The sequence below is a fragment of the Vidua macroura genome, chromosome 4 (genome assembly GCF_024509145.1).
Source record: "Vidua macroura isolate BioBank_ID:100142 chromosome 4, ASM2450914v1, whole genome shotgun sequence".
NCBI classification, from domain to species: domain Eukaryota; kingdom Metazoa; phylum Chordata; class Aves; order Passeriformes; family Viduidae; genus Vidua; species Vidua macroura.
In genome coordinates, this window is record NC_071574.1 from 58,982,725 (window position 1) to 59,006,811 (window position 24,087).

The following is a 24,087-nucleotide window of genomic DNA, read 5'->3' on the forward strand; positions in this document are numbered from 1 at the left end:
TGTCATCTTAATATAATGAAAACTAGAAAAAGTAATTAAATCAATATAAGGGGAAGAGTTACTCTAACACCACAATGAAGGTAAATGAAGATACACCCTCTGCCTTAGGCTGCAGGACAAGATGCTGTGTATTACATTAAATGATTTTTAGAAGTGATTAGGGCCACTTTCATGGAGATAATTAAGCTCTTAGCATGACAGCTCACAACAAGGACAACAGGGAGGAGGGAAATCACTGAATTCCTGGGACTCAACAGCACAAATCTCTGGGGCACTGAAGCAAAGAATAATTTTCAGAACTGACAGAAATATCCAGGATGGCTTGTCATTTTGTATAGTGCATCATTCTCAATAGCATTAAATAACACAGACCTCCATTTGTTCAATTACATTAGTTTCAGGCCTAACTTGGAATTTTAAAGATGTCTGTAGGTCACGTTTAGAGATGAATCTGATGAATCAGATTTTAGTATTCGTGGAAATAAAGCATCCAAGTACAGAAGCAACATATGGCCTACAGGAATATGGTGAACCACATATTTAGCATCTTACCTTCTGTAGATAGCTGGCAACAACTGCTCTATGTGCATCTAGGTAATTTTTGCTGTCAATCACATCCCTCTCTTGCACTCTCTTCTCATAGTCCTAAAGATATTTATTACAGTTAGTGCTTCAATATATATTCAATGCTTTATCACATATAAGAAAAAATGTTAAGTATTTCATTAATAATAATGTATGGACCACAGTAAACTACAGCAGATGTGAGAAGTTTGTAAAACTATTTTTAATGCTAGTGTATACAATATATGCTAAACTTTCATGAATAGAAACAAGAATACAATTCAGTTACAAGATTCATGTAATTTAAATTACAATGAATAACTTGACGATTTCTCTCTCCTCTTTTAAAGCTGAACTTTGACCTGCTGCTATAAACTAAAATTCCATTTGAACTGGAAGTGGCTTCACTTATTGCAGCTTTAACAGGAAGATTCCTTTACAAGCAGAAATGATGCAAGATTCTTGGAAGATGGTCTGAAATCTGAACTGTGTTTTAATACTAGTAAGTACTTTTTCAAATAATTAGTAATTACTTTTCATAGGGTGTAAAACTCAGTGAGTAGAACTGCACTTGGTTCTTAGGGAGAAGTATGTTAATGGGATATCTCTCAGGGCTGTGAGAGATAGATGGACTACAGTGAAAGCTTTACTTAGAGATGCTACTTCTATTTACAAGTTTAGGAAAGTGTCTCATACATTAAGAAAAGGCTAGAGCTAACACTCAGCTTTCAAGCAAAAATCAGAGCTTACAAGTCAAGAGGATCTCCCAGGATCTGAGATTCACACTGGCTTCAGAACCACAGCTACTTATGTAAAAGTACTCAGTAAAAATTAATCTTCAGGTCTGAGCTCTATGAGTAAGGACAAACAGCTCAACATCCAGTTAGTGTCCTGTAAAAAGCAAAGTGTCCCTGGGATTGATGATATTCGGTTTCTTCACAAGTGACCTGGATGAGGAAACTAAATGTACTAACAGCAATTCAGCCAAGGATACTTGATTAGGAAGAGTGGTTAATATGAGTGACTGAACCATAGTTCAGAGGGCTCTTTATGACTTAAAATTATGACAACTGAAGCCTCAATTTAAAAAAGGGAAAATTCTGTATTGAGGGTGGAATAATTTCATGCACTGGCACAGACTGAAAAGCAACCAGAAGAATAACAACCATATTGAAGTAAGTGTGGGTTTAATGACAACCAGTGACATGTTCTTTTGGCAAAAGGCAAACCACAGGATACGTAAGGATCAGCATGTCCTACAGACAAAGGGAAACTACCAGCCTCTGCAGCCTGACACTTGAGGGGGCATATCTGAAATACTGCAGCCAGTTTGCAGCTGCCAGTTCAAGAGGCATGTGGAGACACTGGATGGGATCCACTGAAGGGCGACTAAGACAGCAAGAGGCCTAGAGGACATGACCTACAAGAAGAGGTCAGAATCTTAGAATAATGTAGACTTGAAGAGACTTCTGGTGGTCATCTGATCTGAACTCTGAGAGTCAGAACAACTCCAGTCAGAATGCTCAGGGCCTTGGACAGTTGAATTTCCAGTATCTCCAGAGATGGCAATTTTATAAACTTGATGGACAATGCGTTCAAGAACTTGAATATGTTCTTTGTGAAAAATGTTTTCATTATATTTAACTGCAATGCCTCTGGGAGTAACTTATGTCTATCATCATCTCAACTCTAAGATGAGTCTCCCTGTTTCCTCTGCACCACTGGGTACCTGAAGGATGCAGTAAGAAAACCCCTCAAGCCTTGCCTGCTTAGGCAAAAACAACCTTAGTCCTTTCTGCCTCTCCTTGTACATCATGTCCTTCAGCACTGCACATATTCTGGTAGCTCTCTACTGGACTTACTCCAATATTTCAGAGTCTTTCTTGCACTGGGCAAGGTGTTCAAATTCATCAGTCTGGTGAGGAAGAGATTAATGAGCAATGCAGTATCTGCCCACAACTCTTTGAGGGGCAGTTACAAAGGACAGGGTGCCAAAATCATCTCTCTTGTTCCAGACAGTACAAGGGAAAGCAGCCACTAAACACAACCTGGAAGGCTCAGGTTGGACATGACTTTTTTTTTCTTTTTTTTTTTTGAACAATCTCTGGAAGGATAGCAAAGCACTGGAACAGGTTATCCAAAAAGGCAGTGGAGTCTCCCATTTAGAGGTTTTCAAGACTTGGCTAGGCAAATAAACAGCTGAGCTCATCTAGTGCTGGCAACAGTACCACCACTTCAGTAGAAAGCAGGACCAGATGATCTCCAGAGAATATTTTCCAAATAGTATTTCCATGATTCTACAAACTTCCAAACCTTTTTACCAAATTGCTAGTAAATCAACTAGGAACATTATCACTTGAAACTTAAATTTTGAAGATCACAGCATATAATATAAACTTGGAATGGGCAATCATAGGTTTATCCAATTCATCCTTAATGTAAAAAAACCAACAACAACACTCTATCGAAATAATTCTTAAACTATGGCTTTCAAATTTTGAATGCTAAATAAAATGAATGAAAATAGCTATAAAATGAACTGGTTTAGAAAGGTACAGCAAACATGTGGTACATCTTTATATAAAAGATACAAAACTAACCTAACATTCAAAAAATAATAATATTTATTGCAAAGGGATAGATATGTCTGAATTAATAAATATTTTTAAAAGAATGTATCATCCAATAGAAAGGAAAAAAAAATTCAAATAAATCTATGTCAGAAGAAGTAGGGATGAAACAGCATTTGCCAGAATCTGAGATGACTCTGATCCTCCTAAGCCAATGAACCCACTAAAATGCTCCTTAGCTACATGAATTGCTAAGAACAAAAAAATGCATGACTTAAAACTAATAACAGAGTTGAGATAAAAATAACTGTAGTATAACCCAAATAAAAAAAAATGCACACATTGCATTTCAACAAGATAATTAACAGGCAGGCAAGGACAAAGTAAGCTAATTGGAGAAATGTACTAAAACAGATGTATCTGTAACACAGGCTCTAATAAAACAAAAAAAGTTGTTAATTCTTAGAGTCATTGCTTCTAACAGTCCCCCCCCAAAAAGGGCTCAAAAGCTAATAGGCCTAAGCCTGAATAATCTCTGAATTACCTTTTTATATCTAGAATCACTTGTTAAAAAAGTATCTCAACTTTAACGAAAACTAGTAACTTATATCATTTTTGTCTACAGCAGTTTTTCTGTTTTATTTAACTCTTAATGAAGTATGGCTGTGGAAATATTGCCTTAGAAGGAAGCTAGTTTAATTAGATGAAAATAGTAATAGAAAAGACTGAAGGAATAAAATTATTGTTTTTTTCATGACAGCATAGCTTTGCATTCTTTAAAGAACCGCTTGGCTTGACTTAACTGCAAATCAAATATTATCAGCACTTAAACTAGAAAAGAAGTATTTCAGATAACATTCTACCTGGAAGATTTTCTCACTGATTTCTCGTTCATGTAAAGGGACTTGCTTATAGTTTCGGAACTCTGCCACCTCCTCATTTCTGAGCTGCAAGAGTCGGAATCTCTTTGATCTATTAAACTCCTCATCAGAAACAAAATTAAATTCTTGCTGCAACTGTTCCAATCTGAAGAAATCAGGAACATGTGCCTCTCCACTTGCAGTAATCTAAATTAGTAACAAAAATATTAACTTTTACATACAAAGTGACAAATATCTATAAAATAGCCATAATAAATTTTATGTGCATATTGCAAGGATGTTCATTTTAAGCAAAAGCAATAAGGATGGCTCACACAGACTGAAACACCAGGTAATTTATAGTAGTGTTTTACTGAGCAAAGCAAATGAGATTACACATTACAGATTATAATAAAATTCTATTTCCTTGTATCATAAACAAAAGATGAGAGACTATGAAAACTATAACATATCAGAGTAACCTAGGAAACTGTACAGTAAAGGAGATCCATTTACAGAACTTCAGCTTTGTAAATAGCTATGTAAATTAAACAGCTATGTAAATAAACAGCCATGTAAATCAAACAGCTATGTAAATAGCTCCTCAATTTGTTGTTTAAAAAAGCTGAAGCCTCTACAACACCCGAGATCTCTGTGCTATCCTCATTAATGAGCAATTTCTTATTGAGTACCACACAAGTACACTGGAAATTCCCTTGCATTTTAACAAAACAACAAACTCAAAATCCATATTTTGTTTTTAATTTATTAACTGATCTGTATGCGCATTCCCTTACACCTATTTTTTGCGACTATGGAATGGATTAATAAATCATATTCATTAATATGTAAAAAACCTACTACTAAATGCATTAATCATATTTTTAGTAGATATTTTGCTTCTTAACATTCACACAAGTATGTCCATCACAAATTCAAATGCTGCTACCTCCCTGGCATGCATGCAGATTGCCTGGGGAGGTTCTGGTGACTAGGAGTTCCATAGCTCCAGTAGCCCTTCAGCTCTGAAAACAACACTTACCATGATCAGCTGCATCAGAGCTGCATTGTTTGGGTCATTTGGATCAAGTTTTGCTTCAGCTGCCCACTTAGCTAGTTTCTTCATATCAGTTAAGCCTGATGTGCCAATGGATGCAATAGCATCAATATTTTTTAAAGCACTAAAAAGACAGAATTGACAGAACTTATACCTAAAACACATTTGATTTAGCAATATTTAAAAAAAGTACTTAAAACAGTATTAGAAAAACGCCAAAAGCTCCCCACAGTCTGAATAGTAAGTTGACAGTTCTTAGTTGTAGCTATGGAACTGAGGGAATGATCAATTGCAAAGCAAAGGAAATGGGAAATACGAAGGAACTGATGGAAGACAACTTTTATACAGGTAATAAGGTGCTTTTTGATACCTTCCTGATATACCTATGCTATTCCACATTGCTGCAAGTAAGAAGATAAATTGCCTCACACTGTGAAAGGTAACATAGAAGTTTTGACAAAGAACTTCTCAAACATACAGTCCTTACTTGCGTTGTATCTTAGCTCCTGTCTTTGACCTGTCCTCCTGGATGGTGCTTTCAGCCTGCATTTCAGTCCTTGTCTCTGCCCCCTCCTTGCTGTTTCTGCATAGACCCTGGGGCCTGAATCATCCCCTCATCATGTCTGGGACTGCTGCCAGCACTCTGCTCTGCCTGCCATGTCCAGACTGCATTCTGGCTGGAGAGGACACTGCCTGAGCTTGGGAAACCCTTGCAGCCTTCTCTCTTGTGATGCAGCACTGCTTACGATCCTCCTTGTAACTACAAGTCCCAAGTCTTTATCCTCTGGATGCTCCCACTCACTTTGCTGTATTCACAGTAGGCAAGGGAGTATGGTAAGTAGTCTGGAGGCCATTTGTACACTGCCCTTCTTGCCATCTGGCATCTTCAGAAGCCACATCTGAAAGCCCACTGACACTCAAACCTTGACACATAAGGCCAATGCACCAAGATATGTGTGTTATTTATTAGCCAAATACCACTGGAGTGGATGTTGCCCCTTCTCATGTTAGGGGTGCTAGTTTCAGTCTTTGACCTCTACTTACTTGAGTATTTTCAAGGAAACTTTAAATCTTGTGCTTGGTTAGAATTAGCCAAATATCCAGCAGTTATTGGAACAGCAGATAAAGCAGGAACATCAAGTTTATCTTTAGGCATCAGTCTTGAACAAATGCCAACTGAATCACAATTGTGCTGAAAAGCTCATGGGCAGCAAAAGCTAACATTAGTAATGAAAATCCTGTCTCTGACCTTCCCAACAGACAATGGAAAGTCACAGAGAGCCGTTCATCTCCACAAGGTGTTTCAAAGAAGAGTTTTTCACAGAAAACTTCCTTCTGAAATTCTTCGGTTCTCCATTTAATACAGTGATTAGTCTCAAGAGTTAAAGTTAGCTGTTGGGAATCCATCTTTACATTTCAATCTCATCTATTCTACTCTCACTAAACTCAGTAGAGTACTGATATGTTGATCAGCAAAGTGCTTGAATGGCTGCAGCTTGGTTAACAATAGTAACAGAATGATTTGCAAGCTAATGTCTAGCTGCTAAATAAATAAAAACCTGACAAATGAATCAGCTGGAAGAAGTATTCATAGTTGCTCAGTATTAATAACTATGGGAAAACTTTTAAGGGTTTATAGTGAAGGTACCTACGGATGTTACAAAAGAAGCCTTTATGTATCATCCATCTGACTTTATGGAATTAAATAAAAGCAACAGAATGGACAAATAATCTACAATAACCAACTTGCAGCCTCAGGGCAAATTAGATATAGCTTCTCCAAATGCACTTAAGATAAGAAACAACTGGAGTTTCTGCTCTCAGCAAAATAATTACAGGAAGGTTCCTTGACAATATATTCACTCTCAATTAGAAAAATCATAAAATTGAATTAATCAGCTTCAATTGTCTAGAAATAATATGCTAAAATGTAAAATTTCTAACTAAAATACATTTACCAAAAATATGTACCCTAAGGTATCTGCAGAGGGTTACAGCACAAAGTAGAAAATCTAAATTTAAGGAAAAAGATTATGAAAAGTCTTGATTATGAAATATTTTTTTTTAAATGCTAGTTCAATCAGTTTCCCACAAATCACTGGAAATTTGTATCTTATTACCTTGGAATGCCTGTGTTTTGCTGAGATACTGGAGGAATTAAGGGGATTCCTTTTTCTCCAACTGCCCAAGAGACACTACTGGATACTTTCCCAGAGGTCATGAAAGTCATTTTGTTGCTACCATCAGCTTCAAATGAAAAGGACACACCTATCAAGGGGAAAAATCCAAAGTAGTATATTTATACATTCAAACACACTATCTTAATATTTTTAAAAATACTTCCAGGAAACGAATAATCAAATAATCTGTGCCTTTATATAAAAAGGTTAATGTGAAACAATGATTCTGCTGTGTGCTGTGGGGAAGAACTCTGTTCTACAATAATGGGTGAAAGATTCCATTACAACTACAGAAAGGCTTTCCATTTGAGCTGGAAGGAAAGGCTATGCCAAAGGCTCATTTTTTTCCTCCATAGATGCACACCATTTAATATTTCTGGTAGTTTCCAGATTCATCATATTGTTATTAACAAAACAGAAATTCAGAGTCAAAAGAATTATGTATAATTGAACAGTCAGTCCTAATGCTTTTGACACACAATTGTACAAATGGTCATCATAGTGACATTTACACACATATTTACTGCAATGATATTTTACCCTATTTTTTTCCCGCTCATTTTTTATCTATTCTGCTCTAGCTTTATCTGTATTTATAAATGGCAAATTTATGCAAGTCAGTCATCTCACAATGCTGTTCAAATTCATTACACACACTTGCAAGTTCCATATGCTACTATGTATTCTTCTTGTTTCCCCTTTTCCTATCTCTCCCTTGTTTTATCTTTAGCCTAAAGCCCCAGGGAAAAGGTGTGTGCAGGCTGTCAACAAAGCAAATAGGAGTACAAAAAATTACTCTGCATATACACTTCTATAGACAGTTTTTCTGTGGTTTAAAACATTAAAATCACTGGAGCTATAATGATTGATATCTGCTTGCTCTGCAGTGTCAGAGGCCTGATTACTCAAATGCTCAAAAAATCCCAAACATCATCTATAGCTAGTAAAACTCCACTAATACAACAAGACAAATAATAAACAGACATATTTTTATTATGCAGAGCTTAAAATTAGTAAGAGACAAAAATTTCGCAGCAAACTTCAATAATAAGAATCATGACTATTATGGAAGACTCAATCACAGAAGCTGTGAAAGCTCTCAGCAAGATTTACTCTGAAACCCACTCCAGCCTCTTACTGCTACATGGTTCCAGCAAAATGAGAAACACTGAGCTAAGGAAAACAAGAGTCCTTACCACTCCCAACTCCTTCGTGATCCAACATCACACGCTGATCGCTGCTGAACTCTATTTCTTCCAGAGGAGCAGTGCCTGTCAGAACTGCAGTCTCAGGAACAGGCAAGAACACTTCAGCTAACAAGGTGGTACTGCTCATACCTGTTGTTTCATAAATCTAGAAAAAAAATACAATGAGGGACAAAAGAAAAAATTTACATATGCATTCTTGAGAAGTTGAAAACATATTGCAGGGTATTTAGAGAAAAGGTTTTACTATGGCTTAAGCATGAATAAATAATTTAAGGCAATTGTATTAATTCACTTTCTAAAATATCCAACTAGCAGGCATTTCAGCTATCAGCAGCTTACTTGATGTGAATTCTTCCTACAAATCTATCTTCTTCACTTTTCTAATGCACCTGAGACAAATATGACAAACTCCAGGCTTTAAAGAGCATCACTGTACAATATGCAACTGCTTGTGACATTCACTTGGATCAGCTGAAGATTCTAGAGGGATTCTGCCTGACTATTCCTCCCTTAACATGAAAGGCAGGGTATGGCACACAGTCCCCATTCCGGCAGTACTGCAGGTTGCTTCTCTCTTTCCTAGCCAGCTGCAGGCTCAGAGTGATGTGAGTGGTTTCTCCATTCAAATGTTTTTAATCCAGGAAAATGGTATTCCTTCTCCTTTCAATTTATGTGCTAAATAAATAAGCAGACAAGGGGTTTTTACATCTTTCCCTGAACTACCAGTTCTACCTAACCAGAGGAGTCTTCTAAAGGGAGAAATAGGATCCTGATCCTCTTTCCTCTAAATATATTTCATGTTAACTCTGAAAAGTATTCATGTGAACCATTCCTTAATTCATACTTGGAATGGGGGTGGTAGTACCTCGATTTAACTGCACTGCTGATCAAGTCAAGTGCAGTTATGGACATTACTAGAAATAATTTTTTTTTTCTTATTACCCTCCAGTAAACATTATGAGGGTTTTATTATGTGGAAAATAATGTTTGAAGAAGTTCATGTTAGTAATTTGATCTGCAACACCAATCAGTTTTTCCAAAATCAAAAGGCCGATTCACTAACATATTTAATCACAAGTCCCAATTATTTAATTTCTCCCATCCAAACTACAGCTTTTTTCTATATATTTCTAGAAAGCATAAGCATCAAAAACATAGCAACACAGTTAAAAGTTAAAGCCTGGAGAAGCAAGGAAGGAGTGTAAGAGTGATGATTTAGAAGAGGTCTTTCACATATTTTTCAGTCTTTATGACACTATCATAGAGCAAAACACAAGCATTGCAGGAGTAATTACATTTTATATAATCTTTTAAAAGTTATTGCAATAAATCAACATCTACCTGTAGTTTCAAACTCTCTGGCCAATTGATTATTTGTAAATTGAAAATCTGTCCAAAGTGAACTCTAAAATCGGAACTTATTGGTCGGGTAACAGTCCTTGACACTTCTTTGGAGTTGAAAAGGACTTTAATAAATGCTGAGCGTTTCTTCACATCTTCTCGTCGCAAAACTTCTGCTCTGTAAATATGTCAAACAAGCTATCATATCATTTTAATAACATTTTAATTATTTATTTTTAATGAAAATCTGATTTCTCATGGGGAGACAGAACCCACCTAAAAATAGATGGCATTCCTCCAAAAATGTCACTATACAGGAATGACTTCAGAACTCTTACTTAACAGGTGTTTTATATTCTTGTGAATATAAAATGATTTTTAAATGATCAAGTCAAATTCTGGACCCACAAAAGCTAACTCCATATAAAAGAAGTTATCTAGGAAAAGAAAAATTCTCTTCCACTCCTTTCCTCCAAAGCAGAAAAATTATATTAAATTGAGTTAAAAATTTGAAGTTTTCAGTCATTGGGAGTACAACAGCCAAGCAGCATTCCCTGATGAGGCTATTTGTGAATTAAGTACAAAACAAAGCAGTATTTAAATTATTGAAATATAGCAGATGCATGTTAAATTGTGTGTGCAAATGTGGAAAGTAACAGAAAAAAGTACATTTATTTCTTTTTTCCACAGTGCAATCTCTGGTTTAGTACACAATTTCTTTCTTTACCCTTTGTTGACTACAGCACAGACCTTGTGTAAAGGACTAGCTAGCGAGAGTGGTACTGCCAGCAGCGACCCAGACTCCACAGTGAAACCAGCTTCTTTGTATCTGCACCCTGTTCTGTGCAGATGCTCAAGGAATATCAGAGGGTTCAAAGGGATTGTGCACACATGCATTTTTAAGTGCACTATGTACAAGGTTGTATATGACTTGAAAATTAATTAAGTTATATCACCTTCAAAAGCAGAGGTTTCATCACTAGGCTTAACAGAATGGAGAGCTAATGCATCTGAAGTTGTATAAACAAGCAATTAATAAATTATAGAAAATCACAAATAAGGTAATTTGCTGGCCAACATTTATCTTACCGAGGACATTGCTCAGTTGGAGTTATGATTCCTGAGAGGGTCAGCTCAGGAACTAGAATAGGCTCTCCAGGTTTCCTTCTGCAGTTGTCAGCTTTTTCTCTAACCTGCTGCTCTATTTCCAGGCTATTGGCCATTCTAGGTGGGATGGGTTTTATACGTTCCTCACCAAAATCAGGATCTTCTGATTCTTCATCTACATGAGTATCTTTTTTCTTTTTCTTCTTGGACTTCTGCATATAAAAACAATAATGCTCTTTCTGAATGTGTTTCAATCTCTGCAATTTTTTCTTTTGTTCTCTTGAATCACAAGTGCTAAACACAGATGGTGTATGTACAGTAAAATGACAGTATAATTTTAGTATTACACATAAACACATAAAAGATATTTCTCATTGTAAAGGACTGCATCAGTTTCAGAATTCAGCAACACATTCCATTCATATGCTTCGAAATCATAATGTACTCCAAGCAAAACATTTACTTAATGTTCTCTACCAACTTTCAAAATCAGCATGTTTCTTTGAACATTCTGGCTAGATGCTGCATTCTACTTGCCTGAGCTACCACGTACATTCTGTTAGGACTGAAGGAAGGTTACTCAGCCAGTAGACAGTTGTTTGAGATGCCCTGTCTGCACATACACTGACAAAACAAATGCACATGTGCCACAAACTCTGGAGCACAAGTGGTTTTGGCTTAGCAGTATCTTTAGCATGAGCAGAATGATCCTTTCCCTTCCTCATGCCAAACAAGAATAAACAAACAGAACAACACATGCCTTTCAGCATCTCCTAAACTGCAGAATTCCAGTGTTTCTGTGCATTCCCAGCTTTAAACAGCAAAACAGTTCTTCTTTCCACAGACTTCTAGATTACTTGGAAATACAGCTTGCTCAGAAGCACCAAGCCACTTCACAACATATCATAAGTGAAAAAAGAGGAAGGAGAGCAAACAGATTCTGCTCATTAATAAGTAGTAAGCCAAACAACTTGTTCACATATTTTTCTTAAAAAAAATATTCTTTCTTTGCTGTATTTTATGTTATCCTTCTTGCTCTTGTATTTGCTTTTAAATGTATTTAGTCTCAATAATTAAATGTATTTAGCTCTAGTGTGTTTGATTCATGTGATCTGTACTAGTAAGAAACCAACAGGAGTGATTAAGTTAAAAAATACTTTGAGTAAAATAAAATAAAGCACTTTTGGGTACAAAAGAAAGGTAATTGCACTCTAAAAGGAAAGAACCACAAGCCTCTCAGTCTCAAGATAGTTTGTGACTAGCACAATAAAAAGATGCCACAATGGTAGTTGTGACGGCATAACTGGTGGATGAACAGTTTGCATTAGGATCAATGTTCATGACTACCTGCCTTCATTTCAAGGTTTACACTTATTCATCTTATCCTACAAGTGAACTGACATGATGCTAATGAGTCATGTGCCCACTTGTATTTTAATAACAGAAATTTCCAATTCCTGCATATTGGCTCCCTTTCAAATATTTTAAATGCCTTTCACAGAGGCTGCATGTACATGAAAAAACTCTCCATAAAACTATCAGCAGACATACTAGATTCTTGAAAACTGTATTTGAAGCGTTTTCTTAAGCTTTATTTTTCTTTGGTATCCAAAAATCCAGAGTGTTCAAGCTAGACAATAACTATATTAAAGTATAATCACCATTACCCCGAGGAATCCAGTATACTGTGACCAAACTATGAAAGCAAACCTGATTTTGCCACAGTCGAGTTCAAAGACCATCTGGTTGCAGTGTGTTGCTGTACCACCTATCCTTCTCAATATCCCTTTGAAGCACAACTGTGACCTTAACTACAGCACAGATTGTTAGCAATAAAGCTTTTCAGAGGTGAAAAGCTAGAATATTAATGAAATCTTTCAGTCAGACATTGCTAAACACAGTGAGACATTCCCAAACATATTATTTGCATGAGATTATATCAACTGCTAGTTCATTAGAAACACCCCTTAATTATTCTGCTTCGTCACTCACAGGCACAAAATTCATCCATGTTATTTCTTTGCAAGAAAGAAATGAATTTAACAGGAATGCTGCAAAATTACCAAACTGAAAGAAAGAATTGAAGTGCTGAAAATCAGTAGCAGAAAAACAACACCTCACAAAAACCTAATACATTCTAATTTTTTAATTAACAACTACCTTACTAACAAATTCTAAGTAGACAGAATGTATCTGGACATAAAATATATACATAACTCAATTTTTTTTCTGTAATAGAAGGAGAAATTTTTGATACATTTACTAGTAATTTTTTTTTTGTGAAACTGAATGATTTAAACAAACCTGTGTCTTCTTCCAGGATTTCCAGTCATGTAGCTCAGTTTTATACTCCTCCATTTTCTTTTCATATTCTTCCATACATTCTTCTAGCAATTCCTTTATCTCAGCCTGAATTTCTGCTTCATATGCTTTTTCATCTGATTTCTGATCAACCTCTTCCCTTTAAAACAACAATTACCAGCATGTTACATAAAATTGCATAAGGGTTACAATTAAGTCTGTAACATATAATAGAAATCTACTTCTCCATGAATTAATTTCATCATATCAAAAGTGTGTTTTATTTAAAAAGACTAGCATAGATACTCTTAAGTGTTGATAGTAGACAATTATATTAATTCCAGATAGTAATTTTCTTTACTCATTAGTCTGTAGAAATTCCTTTCTGCTACAGTAATCACTTATTTCCACCTTCCCTCTTCCCCAAACTCAAAAGGAATAGTGGCAGGCTCAAAGTGCCAGCACTGCTCAAACTCCTATTTCCACATATCAAAATTCTACGTTTTCAAATTAACTAATCTTATTATAACTCCACTGCTATCAAATAAAGTACAAAAAGTGTTATCAAGACATACTTCCTCAAATAAAGTTTCATGGGTGTGTTAGTAAACTTCTGAAAGTCCCGGAGGGATTTAATTTGTTTCCAAACTTTGATAATGGTCTTAAGCAATGTTCTGTCTTTTTCTTGTTCAGCATCACGAAGTCTTCTGGTTTGTCTAGAAATATACATACATAGCACAAGATCAATCAGAATTGTCTCACTCAGTGGAACAGATTGAAAACTTGGGATACCAAAAGCCAAGTGATGGGCGTTTCAGGTTGATTGATGGCTGCAGTGATTTAAATTCAAGGAACATAAAACCCAGACTTGAAGATTTCAGGATTTGATTTCCTCCTATATTTCAGTCTCTTTCATTTGGAACAATCTGACTTCAATTAAGACGGTTCTTGAGAGATCTCACAGTTTTCAGAAATGCTCATTACAGCTGTACATAGTTAAAAACATTTTAAAGTACATTTATGTAAACAACAGCCCAGGAAACCTACACTGCTGCTATGAAGTAATGCTCATTATATGTGTACATTACAAAAGATGTTTTAAACTTCATATGCCTCTAGCTCCAGTAAGAAGGACCTGAAGAGATGAAGTAATGTAATAAGTTCTTTGACAGACGTACAAGATTCTTAATACAAACAAAATTAACACAGCCTTTTTGTGTCTCAGAATTGGTATTTCACATTTCAACCCTCTAATCTGTTTGTAAGAGAGCTATTCATTAGCACTTTTAATGACCGTCACACACTTCCAATGTAAATGTCCATACAGTACAAGCACAGGCTGTTTTCACTATTATCCTGGTACAAAATCAAGTCTGTGATTAAAAAAAAAACAATGTAAACTAACACATTACTACTTGTAATATTCAGAGAATGTGGAAAACAGAGACAGAGTTAGAGCTGAGAGAAGGAAGACATCATATATCATTTAACAGCATAAGCCAATTTAAGGAAAACAATAAAAAAAGAAGAAATGCAGACTTCAGAAAGCAACATGAGTAACTTCTCCACTTCATTAGCTAGCAATTTACATATTACTTATCCATGTAGCAACTTTTTCTTTTTTGTCTACCAGATGACACTCGAAGATGAAACAAAGGCATGAGGAACATACAGATCAGTAATCACACTTATCTAATGTATGGGATTTGGAAGCAGGACCTTTCAGTAGAGAATCATCTCTGCTACAATACATTACCCACAAGAACCTGAATCATAGAATCCACAGCATATGTTGGCTTCCTACTTCAGGAAGTGATAGTAGGGCTGAATTTCCTAATCTGCAAAAGTTTTCTATATTCAGATGACATTTCTTCCTCAAGCCAATGGAAAATTACAACTTTGATCTTCAGAAAGCAAAGCATATACATCTGTTATGTTATTGCAGGGTGGAGGAAACAATTAGATTATTTTCCATGCTACATATCTGTAATTTCTCATGAGTGTTCTGCATTGACTATCAGGGAAATGCCACATTAAAAGAGAGACAAGGCAGGTCAGATGATTCTACCAGCTTAAGTGGTCCAAGTTAGTCCAAGTTAGTACTGAATACCATGACAGCAAAAATTCCTGAGCCCATCTGACCTTCATTGTGTAACAGCTTCCAATAACAGCTGTAGCCAAATGAGTTACAGATATGAAAAGCTCTAGAATAGTACTAGCCAAACTCATCTCATGTTACTTAAGTAACACTGTTATCACTGATTTCAGCTGAGTTTCTCCAGATTCATAATAGCATGAAACTAAACTGAAGCACTCAAGATATAGAAAAACACATCAGATACACAGAAGAAGGATTCTTTCTAACTGGAGTTCACCATCAAGCAAGCCTCAGGGTTGCTGCCAAAACCCAAGAATCTCATTCCTACAGTGAATCTTCCTATTACCATTCACATGCTTTCCCTAGTGAGAGCTCCTGTCTCTGAGGTACAGTATGGTAACTGCACACCTCCTGCTCCTTGGCCCCTAGCAGATATGTTAATAAGATACTGATAAAAGCTATTCCATTTTCAACTGAAGGAATTCTTCTCCTTCAGTATAAAATAATAAATCATAGACTACTTTATGTTCTTTTAAGAGGAGTGGGTGCATTAGCTTAGCAGATGCAAATTTCAAGGCTGAAAGTAGAATTTTTATTTAAAAAGTTTTTCTTCTTCATATTGTGTTATCATGTGACCCATTACATCACTTTATAGTTTTGTTTCTTTAAATGAATACATTACTGCCTACTCTTAGATTGTGAAAAACTTTCAGACTTCTGTTATCTACTAGTTAAAAGGCTGTTCAGCATGGATATCCGAAACAACTTCTTTTTTATCGTACTGCTAACGCTTACAGTTCATCACTGTCCATCTGCCAAAAATAATACAAACTGTCACTACCGAGCCAAAAACTCTAGTATATTTTTACTACACAGCTTTTCTCCAAGAACAATAACTGTAATCTTGTAAAACAAAATTCTACCACTTTATTTGTATTAACCCATTGGCAAAAACGTGGCCAAAATACCTTAGAATGGGAAGGAAATCAAGAACATTTGTGTAATGAGGAAGAGGATGGAAAAAACTAGGGGTTTTGTCTGTTCAAAAAATTTCCTTATTGCATTGTAAAAGCTTTGTGCATCCAGCTGAAGTCTACTGAAACTTTATTTTAATTAAATTATACAAAACATACCAGTAAATAGCTACTAAGTAATTAATAAACATTATCAAATTAGACCACTTTTGAATGAAATTTTCAGCTTAAACTCTATCTTCTTCATAATGTTTTAGGCAACTTACCAGTGAGACTTACCTCAAAATTCTTCTAGATCTATGTATAGTAGAATTTAAAAATCTGACATGAATCACATTCTGTACCAACACATAAAGGAATAAAGGAATACAATTTTAAAAACCAACAATTTAACGAATTCACACTCACCTGATTTCCATTTTGTATTCAGGTATGCGTTGTTGAGACACAGGAACGCCATCACCACCACCTTCTATACTATATTGCACAGCACTCCTCAAAGCATGCAGCTTGAACGAACAAACAAAAAAGCAATTAACAGATGGCTTAACAAGGTATCCAGTGTACTGCACTTTGAAAGGAAAGAGCTAATTACTAATGACAGAAAACCCTGAACTATCCTGATTCTGCATTTACAGGGTTTTGTCATGTCTGTGAGGTGATCCTTCAGCATGACATTTTAATTAGGATCCCTGGATACAGGAGGGAGATTTACTAACTTTGATCACTGCAACAGATCTAATCAAGGGGAAGACTGATCTAGGGAGCATTCTGAAAGCTCAGGAATCAAAGGTGTAAGTGGAAGAAGACCTCAAGTCAGCAAAACCCCCAACTTTCACAAACGCCTTTCTTGGGACTAGGAAGGGCTACTAAAGGTAATACTTAGTGGATTAGAAAATCCCAGAATCATAGAATAGAATCACAGAATCATTAAGGTTGAAAAAGACCTCACAGAAGTAAACTAAACCACAGCACTAAGTGCCATGTCCAGTCATTTCCTGAACACTTCCAGGGATGGTGACTCCACTTCTTCCCTGGCCAGTGCATTCCAGTATCTAATCACCATTTCAGTGAAGAAATTCCTCCTGATGTACAATTTAACTTTCCCTGCCACAGCTTCTGGCCAGTCAATCCTCTTGACTTGCCTCTGGTTGCCTAGGATAAGAGACTGACCCCCACGTGGCTACAGCCTTCTTTCAGGCAATTGTAGAGAGTAATAGGGTCCCCCATAAGCATCTCCAGGTTAAAACATCCCTGAAAGGAGGTTGTAGACAGATGTTGGTCTCTTCTGTCAAATAACAAGTGACAGGACAGGAGGAAATGGCTTCAAGTCCCAGGGAGGTTAGATCAAATCTTGGGGAAAAAAATTTCTTCACTGAAAGTTTTGTCCAGCACTGGAACAGGCTGTGCAGGGACATCCACCATCCCTGGAGGTATTTAAAAAATGTGTAGACTGGCACTTTGGGGTTAGTGATGGATGTGGCAGTGCTGGGTTAATGGCTGAACTTGATGGTATTAGAGGTCTTTTCCAACCTTAATGAATCTATGGCTTTATAGGTTCCTGTAATGAAGACGTGGATAACCCAAATGTTCTGTTTCAGACAGCACTAAGGCAAATCCTTTGAAAGCACTAACAAAACAAAATATACCAAGGCATTATTTTGAGATACCACATGAAATGTGTGTCCATCATTAGAAGTATAACCTAATGCTTGATATAAGAATTCAGAAATACTTGTACCCTACCTACTGACCCTCATTACACTAATATAAAAATGAGCTTGTATACAATGCTTATTTTTCCCTTATAATAGTTCTTCAATGTATAAAATAATGACCTTTAGTTTATGGAAATCTGAATGTATAGGTACTTAATAATCCAAGTAATTTTTGACAGACAAGTGTTCTTGTGTGCCCTGATGACATCAAAATTGTGTTGACAATGTCTAACATCACGTACACACTTACACCAGAGAAGACCACTGCCATTAATGCCAATGCACAGATAGAGGAAGAGTGGTGGTACACAGGGGATGAGCAGCCCTGTCAAGCTCACCCAGCAAGCCATCAACAGAGCCAGAAACAGAGGAGTCCACATCTAGCCTTGGGTTTTGCCATGTCACAAGAGTCAGCAGCAGTATGCATTTAAAACACAGCATCTGTCACAGATACATACCTGGAAATGGGTTCTACTTTTGTTCATTCTGGTGAAATTAAACTGCTTCCTTTTACTTTGATTTGATAATTAAAACTAAACTTCACTAACTTCCCTCCATCATTGAATAATGTCTTTTGCTGCCTCCCTGTCAGAGCTGCTGTACACAATCCTGTAATGTCTAATCTGTCACTCACTGGGAAACATTTTGGATACTCTAAGGAATACTATGCAAATGTTATTGTATTCCTTTTACTTCAGAGTTAATTCAAATTCAAAGATCAAAGAAATTCTTAATATTAAAAATGCAATTCTGCACTGAACACACAGCAACTCAGTCAAATATTTAGGTTTTTAACTTCTGACAAGTTCAGCTTTTACCTTAAACTGTCATGTCATTGTCTCAACAAAGTATGAAGACAGAACAGAATTACCTTGTCTGTGAGAAGTTTGGTAAGATTCTTCTGTTTTCTTGCTAAATACTGATCGTATAACTGAGCCAGTTTAGCTGCTAACACATGCTCACGGCTAAAACAGGGATGATGGGTGAATATCAGTCCAGAAATGTCAATATCCAATTGAAACAGCCCCTGAAAATCTCCAGGTCCAACAAAATACTGATTGGTAGATGTCATTTTTATTGCCTGAAAGAAAAAAAGAATAAAATGGATTTACAGATTCTGACAACAGTATCTTCCAAGTATTTTCTTTTGTCAGCCCACGTGAGGCTGAAATAAGAGGTCATCTTCCTATACTGAAGGTTTTGCTGAGCAATGAAGAGAATGACACTGGATTAGAAAAAGCAGAGCCTGCTAGTTCTCTTTTGACACATTTGTTTCATACTGCTTTGTTTCCTCTTAGAACTGAGCTTTAGGATAGAGTCCAGCTCTGACAGAACAGCTCTCCTTGTAAATTAGGAAGATAAGGAGCTCTCCTTGTAGATTGTGTAGATTAGGAAATATATTACTTACTTCCCCATTCAAACATCAGGGGAATTCAGACCAACGGAGGCAAATGAAAGTTTTCAGCAACAAAGCTTAAAAAGCCTGCTTCAATCCACTGCAACAAAAAGACATCCATGGCTTACATCCTCAACTTACTGAAATCAGAATAGAATTAACACTGCTTCCAGCCTGACTACTCCTGCTGCCTTATTAGGATACTTCAGAAGACATTCACCAGAGGTATTATGGTGCTGTAAAAGATTGTTATGTAGTGTTTGTTGCAGTCCCTTTCTGAGAACAGGAAAAAGAGGGATTTGGAAGGAAATTTAGCTGTTGCATAGGACTTAGTTAGCTCTTTTATAGGACTGATATAAATGGCCATGAAACACACTTGAGTCCACTTGATCCTTCCACATTCAGTTTCTCATCAAAAGATACAATGTGTCATAAAAAATGACAACTTTGAATTCCTTACGCTTTAACTATTTTTCTGCCCATAAAGGACCCTTAAGCTCAGTGTCTTACCACTGTGACTTAGATATTTCTATGTCACTGTTCATGTCAATACAGTGCTCCTGAAACATGAGCTCTCTTGGCCTATCTTTACATTATCTAAACAGTAGATTTTTCCTGCCTGCAGAAGCATCCTGCACAGATCTGTGCTACTGGATGCAGCCTGTGCATTGCATATTTCTCACCAGCATCAACTAAAGGGCCACATTTAAATCTGTATCCACAACAACAGTCAGAAACACTTGTGTGTCCCAAATGAGCACTCCATTTAAAAGTCTTAAAAGTCAGCTTTTCCAAAGGGTAACAGAGTTCTAACAAGCAGAACAATTAAAGCTTGCTTCAAGATTGCGGAATGGTTTTACTTTAAACTTATTTTGATTTGTACTGATTGCACATTGAAACTGCTGTTTGCCAGGGCAGGTATGCTGTGACTGGAAAAAAAAAACAACCACAAAAATCCCTGCAAACAAAACAAAACAAACATGAAAAACAACAAAGAAAAAAACTCCACCACCTCCCCAAAATATCTGAATTGATGTTACGTAACTCAAAATCAGTCACTGTCTACATGAGCAAACTCTATATACACACTAATATAGGAACTACTCTGGCATGCGAATATCCAAGAGAGCCTCACAATGATCTTAGTGACTCATAGACTTGAAGATGCTTGTCATGGGCTGACACTTCACTAGTTCAATCAGCACTACCTAAACTCTTCATCCTTTTGTATGCATTTTTAAAGGAGAAAACAGATATATACTTAATAAAGTAGAACTGATTTAAAGAACAGATATGAAATCACAAAAAACAGTCAATAGTCATGGCTCTTAGCACAAAACCCTTCAGATCACCAGGGTTTCTGGTGCAGAAGAACTGGGACACAGGGTCTCAGCAATCACATATATGAAATATGCTTACCTTTCTATACACTGTTTCAAGTTCTGGTGCAATGCCTTCTTCGAGTGAGAATATTGGAGGCCTAGTAGAAGACTGTTTAACTGGATTAGGCAATGCTAAGATTTTGCCATCATCACCAAACCATTCTTTCCCCTACAAAGGAAAACAAAATTATATATTATTTCTTACTTTATAAAGGAATTACTTGCAAAATCATAATGATTGTAAAAAATACAGAATAAAAGATAACTATGGATTGTTTATGACTGAAATAACCAAAACTTTCCTAATACACCAAAATGAAATCTTCAAATATACCAGAGGTATGTTTTGAAATTAAAAGACCAAGGTGTTGCTCAAACTTTGATTATACTGATTTATTTTTCCTTCAACATTCAGTGTTATAGATTTGAAAGAAAAAAAAAATCAATGTCACTTATTTAAATGTTATTTTTTTAAATCACAAAAATGGAAAGAATTTTAAGTCTTGTTTTACACAAGAGCTAAATGGCAGCTCAATGATTTATCAAAGCACCTCTCAAATCTTCTAGTCCAAAACCTGAACTACTTAAACAGCATCTATGAAAGCAGACCAGGTAAGTATTTTACACAGCAATTGCCATCCATGACTTCGCATGCTCAACATTCACCCCTCATTCATCCCAACATTCATTCGCATGTCCTAATTCATCCCTCTGTTCTCATCACCTGGATTCAAATACAGCTTAAACCAGTGCAGCTGTCCAAGGATGCTGCCCTACCCTGTTACTTCCATACCTGTTTTATATACCTTGTATTTATATTTATTATTACTTTGAATACCTGACCATTGAGCCAAATGTTGATGTGGTAACACCATGAAGTCGAGCAGAAAACTAGCTGAGTTGAAACTGCCCATTCAAAAAATTTTAGATCCAAATGTTCCCAATCTGATTTGCAAAAGCACATGAAGAATACACAGACTCACAAAAAAAAAAAAAAAGAAAAAATAAAGAGCAGCTACTGCTCAGGAGTTTATACTGAATATACACCTTACCATGTATACAATGATAATATAGGAGGACAAAATATATCCAAGCTACTTTCCCAAGTCTTTTCCAAGTCTTCAAGACATATTTAAAAATCTGAAAGGATTCTAAAGCCTCTCTGATAATCTACACCAATATTTAATTAGCCTTACAGTCTGATCAGTGATCTGTTCCCCAGCAGCCTCAAGCAGAGCAAAGAAAAGACATCAGTTTTGTAAGACCCAGTCTGATGTTCTGACACTGGGGTCACATTAAAAATAGGCTCCTACAAAAATATGTATTTCCCAACATCTGATGCTGCTAAACATTTTGAAGATGAAAGCCCCATATTAGCATGACCATCCACTTACTTAACTATAACAAAAATAAGATACTTATAAAGATAAATAAAATATTGATGAAAGTTACAACTAAAAAGGTAACTTACTTGGTCCTGTCTGAGTATTCTGTTTTCTAAAATATTCTGGTTAGACTGTGATACAAAGGGCCTTTCTCCAGTGTAAAGACCTTCATCCTCAAGGTACCTGGGCTGCATATTTCTAGGCATCTTCTCAGAAGCAGGCACTAATGAGACATCAAGAAGCAAATCGTGTAAAGTATCTTGTAACTGTAGTTTTAGTTTGTTAATTATTAAAATTATCAGCACTGTACATTAAGTATGCTGTCAGAAGTATTTTACTACATATGAAAAAAAGAAACAAATATAGAATTAAAACAGGTCCTTTTCTTAATCAAGACAGATCTCTCATAATAAATAAACCTATAACTAAAATTTTCTAATTTTAGTTCTAATAAACCAATGACTAAAAATTCTAATAAACCAGTAACTAAAAATTTCCTTACCAAAAATACTTCAGTTACTTAGTGGACTTTAGTGTAAAGGTTGCTTGCAGAACAGTGTAAAAGCCTTGAGCAGCAACTGACTAGAGAAGCATTTCTAAGCCTTTCTGATGGAAAATGAACTTTCAGACTAATCAGACCTTCAGTTAATAAATAGTTTGCTTAAGCTAGTCTCATACAAAATACAAAACATGCAAAAAAGAGTTATGTTAACCAAATAACAGCAGGTGGAATTAGTTTTGAAGACCTGCCTGCAAGGCTGTTTCACTGCATGTATGGATTTAGTATTTTTCAAGAAGCAATTTCGAAACAGGGAAGGACTGTACTGAGGGTTACAACAAAAGTTTTCCCCTAAACCAGAACACAGTGGATCACAAAGGAAGTAGTCAGAACTAAATTACAAAGCATGAAAAAATAGAGGCACACAATGTCAAATATTATGACATTGCACTGCAAGCTGTACTGGTACCATTCCAGTATATACTGGGAGACTTGTTTCTATTTCTTCCAGTTCAAATATCAAATAGCAAGTGATAATATAAAGCAATTTTTTAGGACTTTGAAGTTCTGTGGGAATAAAGCAAAAAGGTCAGAGATATTATCAATGCTGCATACATTAAATAACAGCAGAAGAGGGGCTAGTACCTGGCACTTCCTACAGACAGCAGTGAGGAAGTTACCCCCAAGCAAAGGAGGTGCCCTGAGTACACTTGCCAGTGCAGCAGGTGATGACATGCTGAGGTGTGCATGTTCCCAGCTAATCCATCTATCAGACTTTCTCAGACTAGATGAGCAGTGTCAGAGTGTTGCAATTAAACATCTCTCTCTGCTGCCAGAGATAGTCAATACAAGATTTACTCAGCAGATCAGAGGGTGCCACGCTATGCAAAAATCCAGAAACTAAATGGGTAAGCACAATCTTCATACCTGCTAACATGCTGGGAATGAAGAGAAATTCTTTTTCCCTTTTCAGTTGCTCAGTGTAGTTCTCACAATCAACAGGTTTCACTATTACAAGGTCTTCATCTGTCTGCCCTATGAATAAATCATCATCCTTCACTAGACGTACGTCGTCATCCTATAGTTAAGTGCAAACATCTCTGTTAGTTTGTCTGTTTCTTAAGAAAGTTTCTTGAGAAAGTATGCTTTGAGAACTTTTAAGGAAACCAAAGATGCTGTTAATATAAACTAATAAAATTAACCGAAGTCTGAATAAAAACTATTAACATTTATCCTATAGTTCTCACCATTTCATCCTCCTCTTGTTCATCTTCATGAGTTTCGACACATTCCTCTTCTACTTCTTCTTCTTCATTTAATCCATTCTTTTTCCTGGCTCCAGCTTTCATTTTCTCTGGTACAGCATCAAAATTGAAAGTAAAGAAATTATATGCTTCTTCCTCAGAAGGAAAATCATTCTGAAACTAAAAAAGAAGACAAAGATACT

At 36.1% G+C, this 24,087-nt stretch overlaps 1 protein-coding gene across 3 annotated transcripts in view; it reads right to left on the reverse strand.

Moving 5' to 3' along the window:
• The window catches only part of CC2D2A (coiled-coil and C2 domain containing 2A), a 55,565-nt gene that overhangs the window by 22,513 nt on the left and 8,965 nt on the right, over window positions 1-24,087 (reverse strand). For all 3 annotated transcript variants that reach the window (XM_053976134.1, XM_053976135.1, XM_053976133.1), the window contains exons 5-19: window positions 23,888-24,064; window positions 23,568-23,718; window positions 22,228-22,364; window positions 20,794-20,925; window positions 18,850-19,059; window positions 16,669-16,769; window positions 13,764-13,904; window positions 13,192-13,348; window positions 10,870-11,099; window positions 9,781-9,958; window positions 8,428-8,584; window positions 7,172-7,319; window positions 5,037-5,175; window positions 3,998-4,201; window positions 553-645 (exon numbers count right to left, since the gene is read on the reverse strand). In XM_053976134.1, the coding sequence (XP_053832109.1) occupies window positions 553-645; window positions 3,998-4,201; window positions 5,037-5,175; window positions 7,172-7,319; window positions 8,428-8,584; window positions 9,781-9,958; window positions 10,870-11,099; window positions 13,192-13,348; window positions 13,764-13,904; window positions 16,669-16,769; window positions 18,850-19,059; window positions 20,794-20,925; window positions 22,228-22,364; window positions 23,568-23,718; window positions 23,888-24,064 (2,355 nt within the window). The remainder of the gene's footprint in view (window positions 1-552; window positions 646-3,997; window positions 4,202-5,036; window positions 5,176-7,171; window positions 7,320-8,427; window positions 8,585-9,780; window positions 9,959-10,869; window positions 11,100-13,191; window positions 13,349-13,763; window positions 13,905-16,668; window positions 16,770-18,849; window positions 19,060-20,793; window positions 20,926-22,227; window positions 22,365-23,567; window positions 23,719-23,887; window positions 24,065-24,087) is intronic.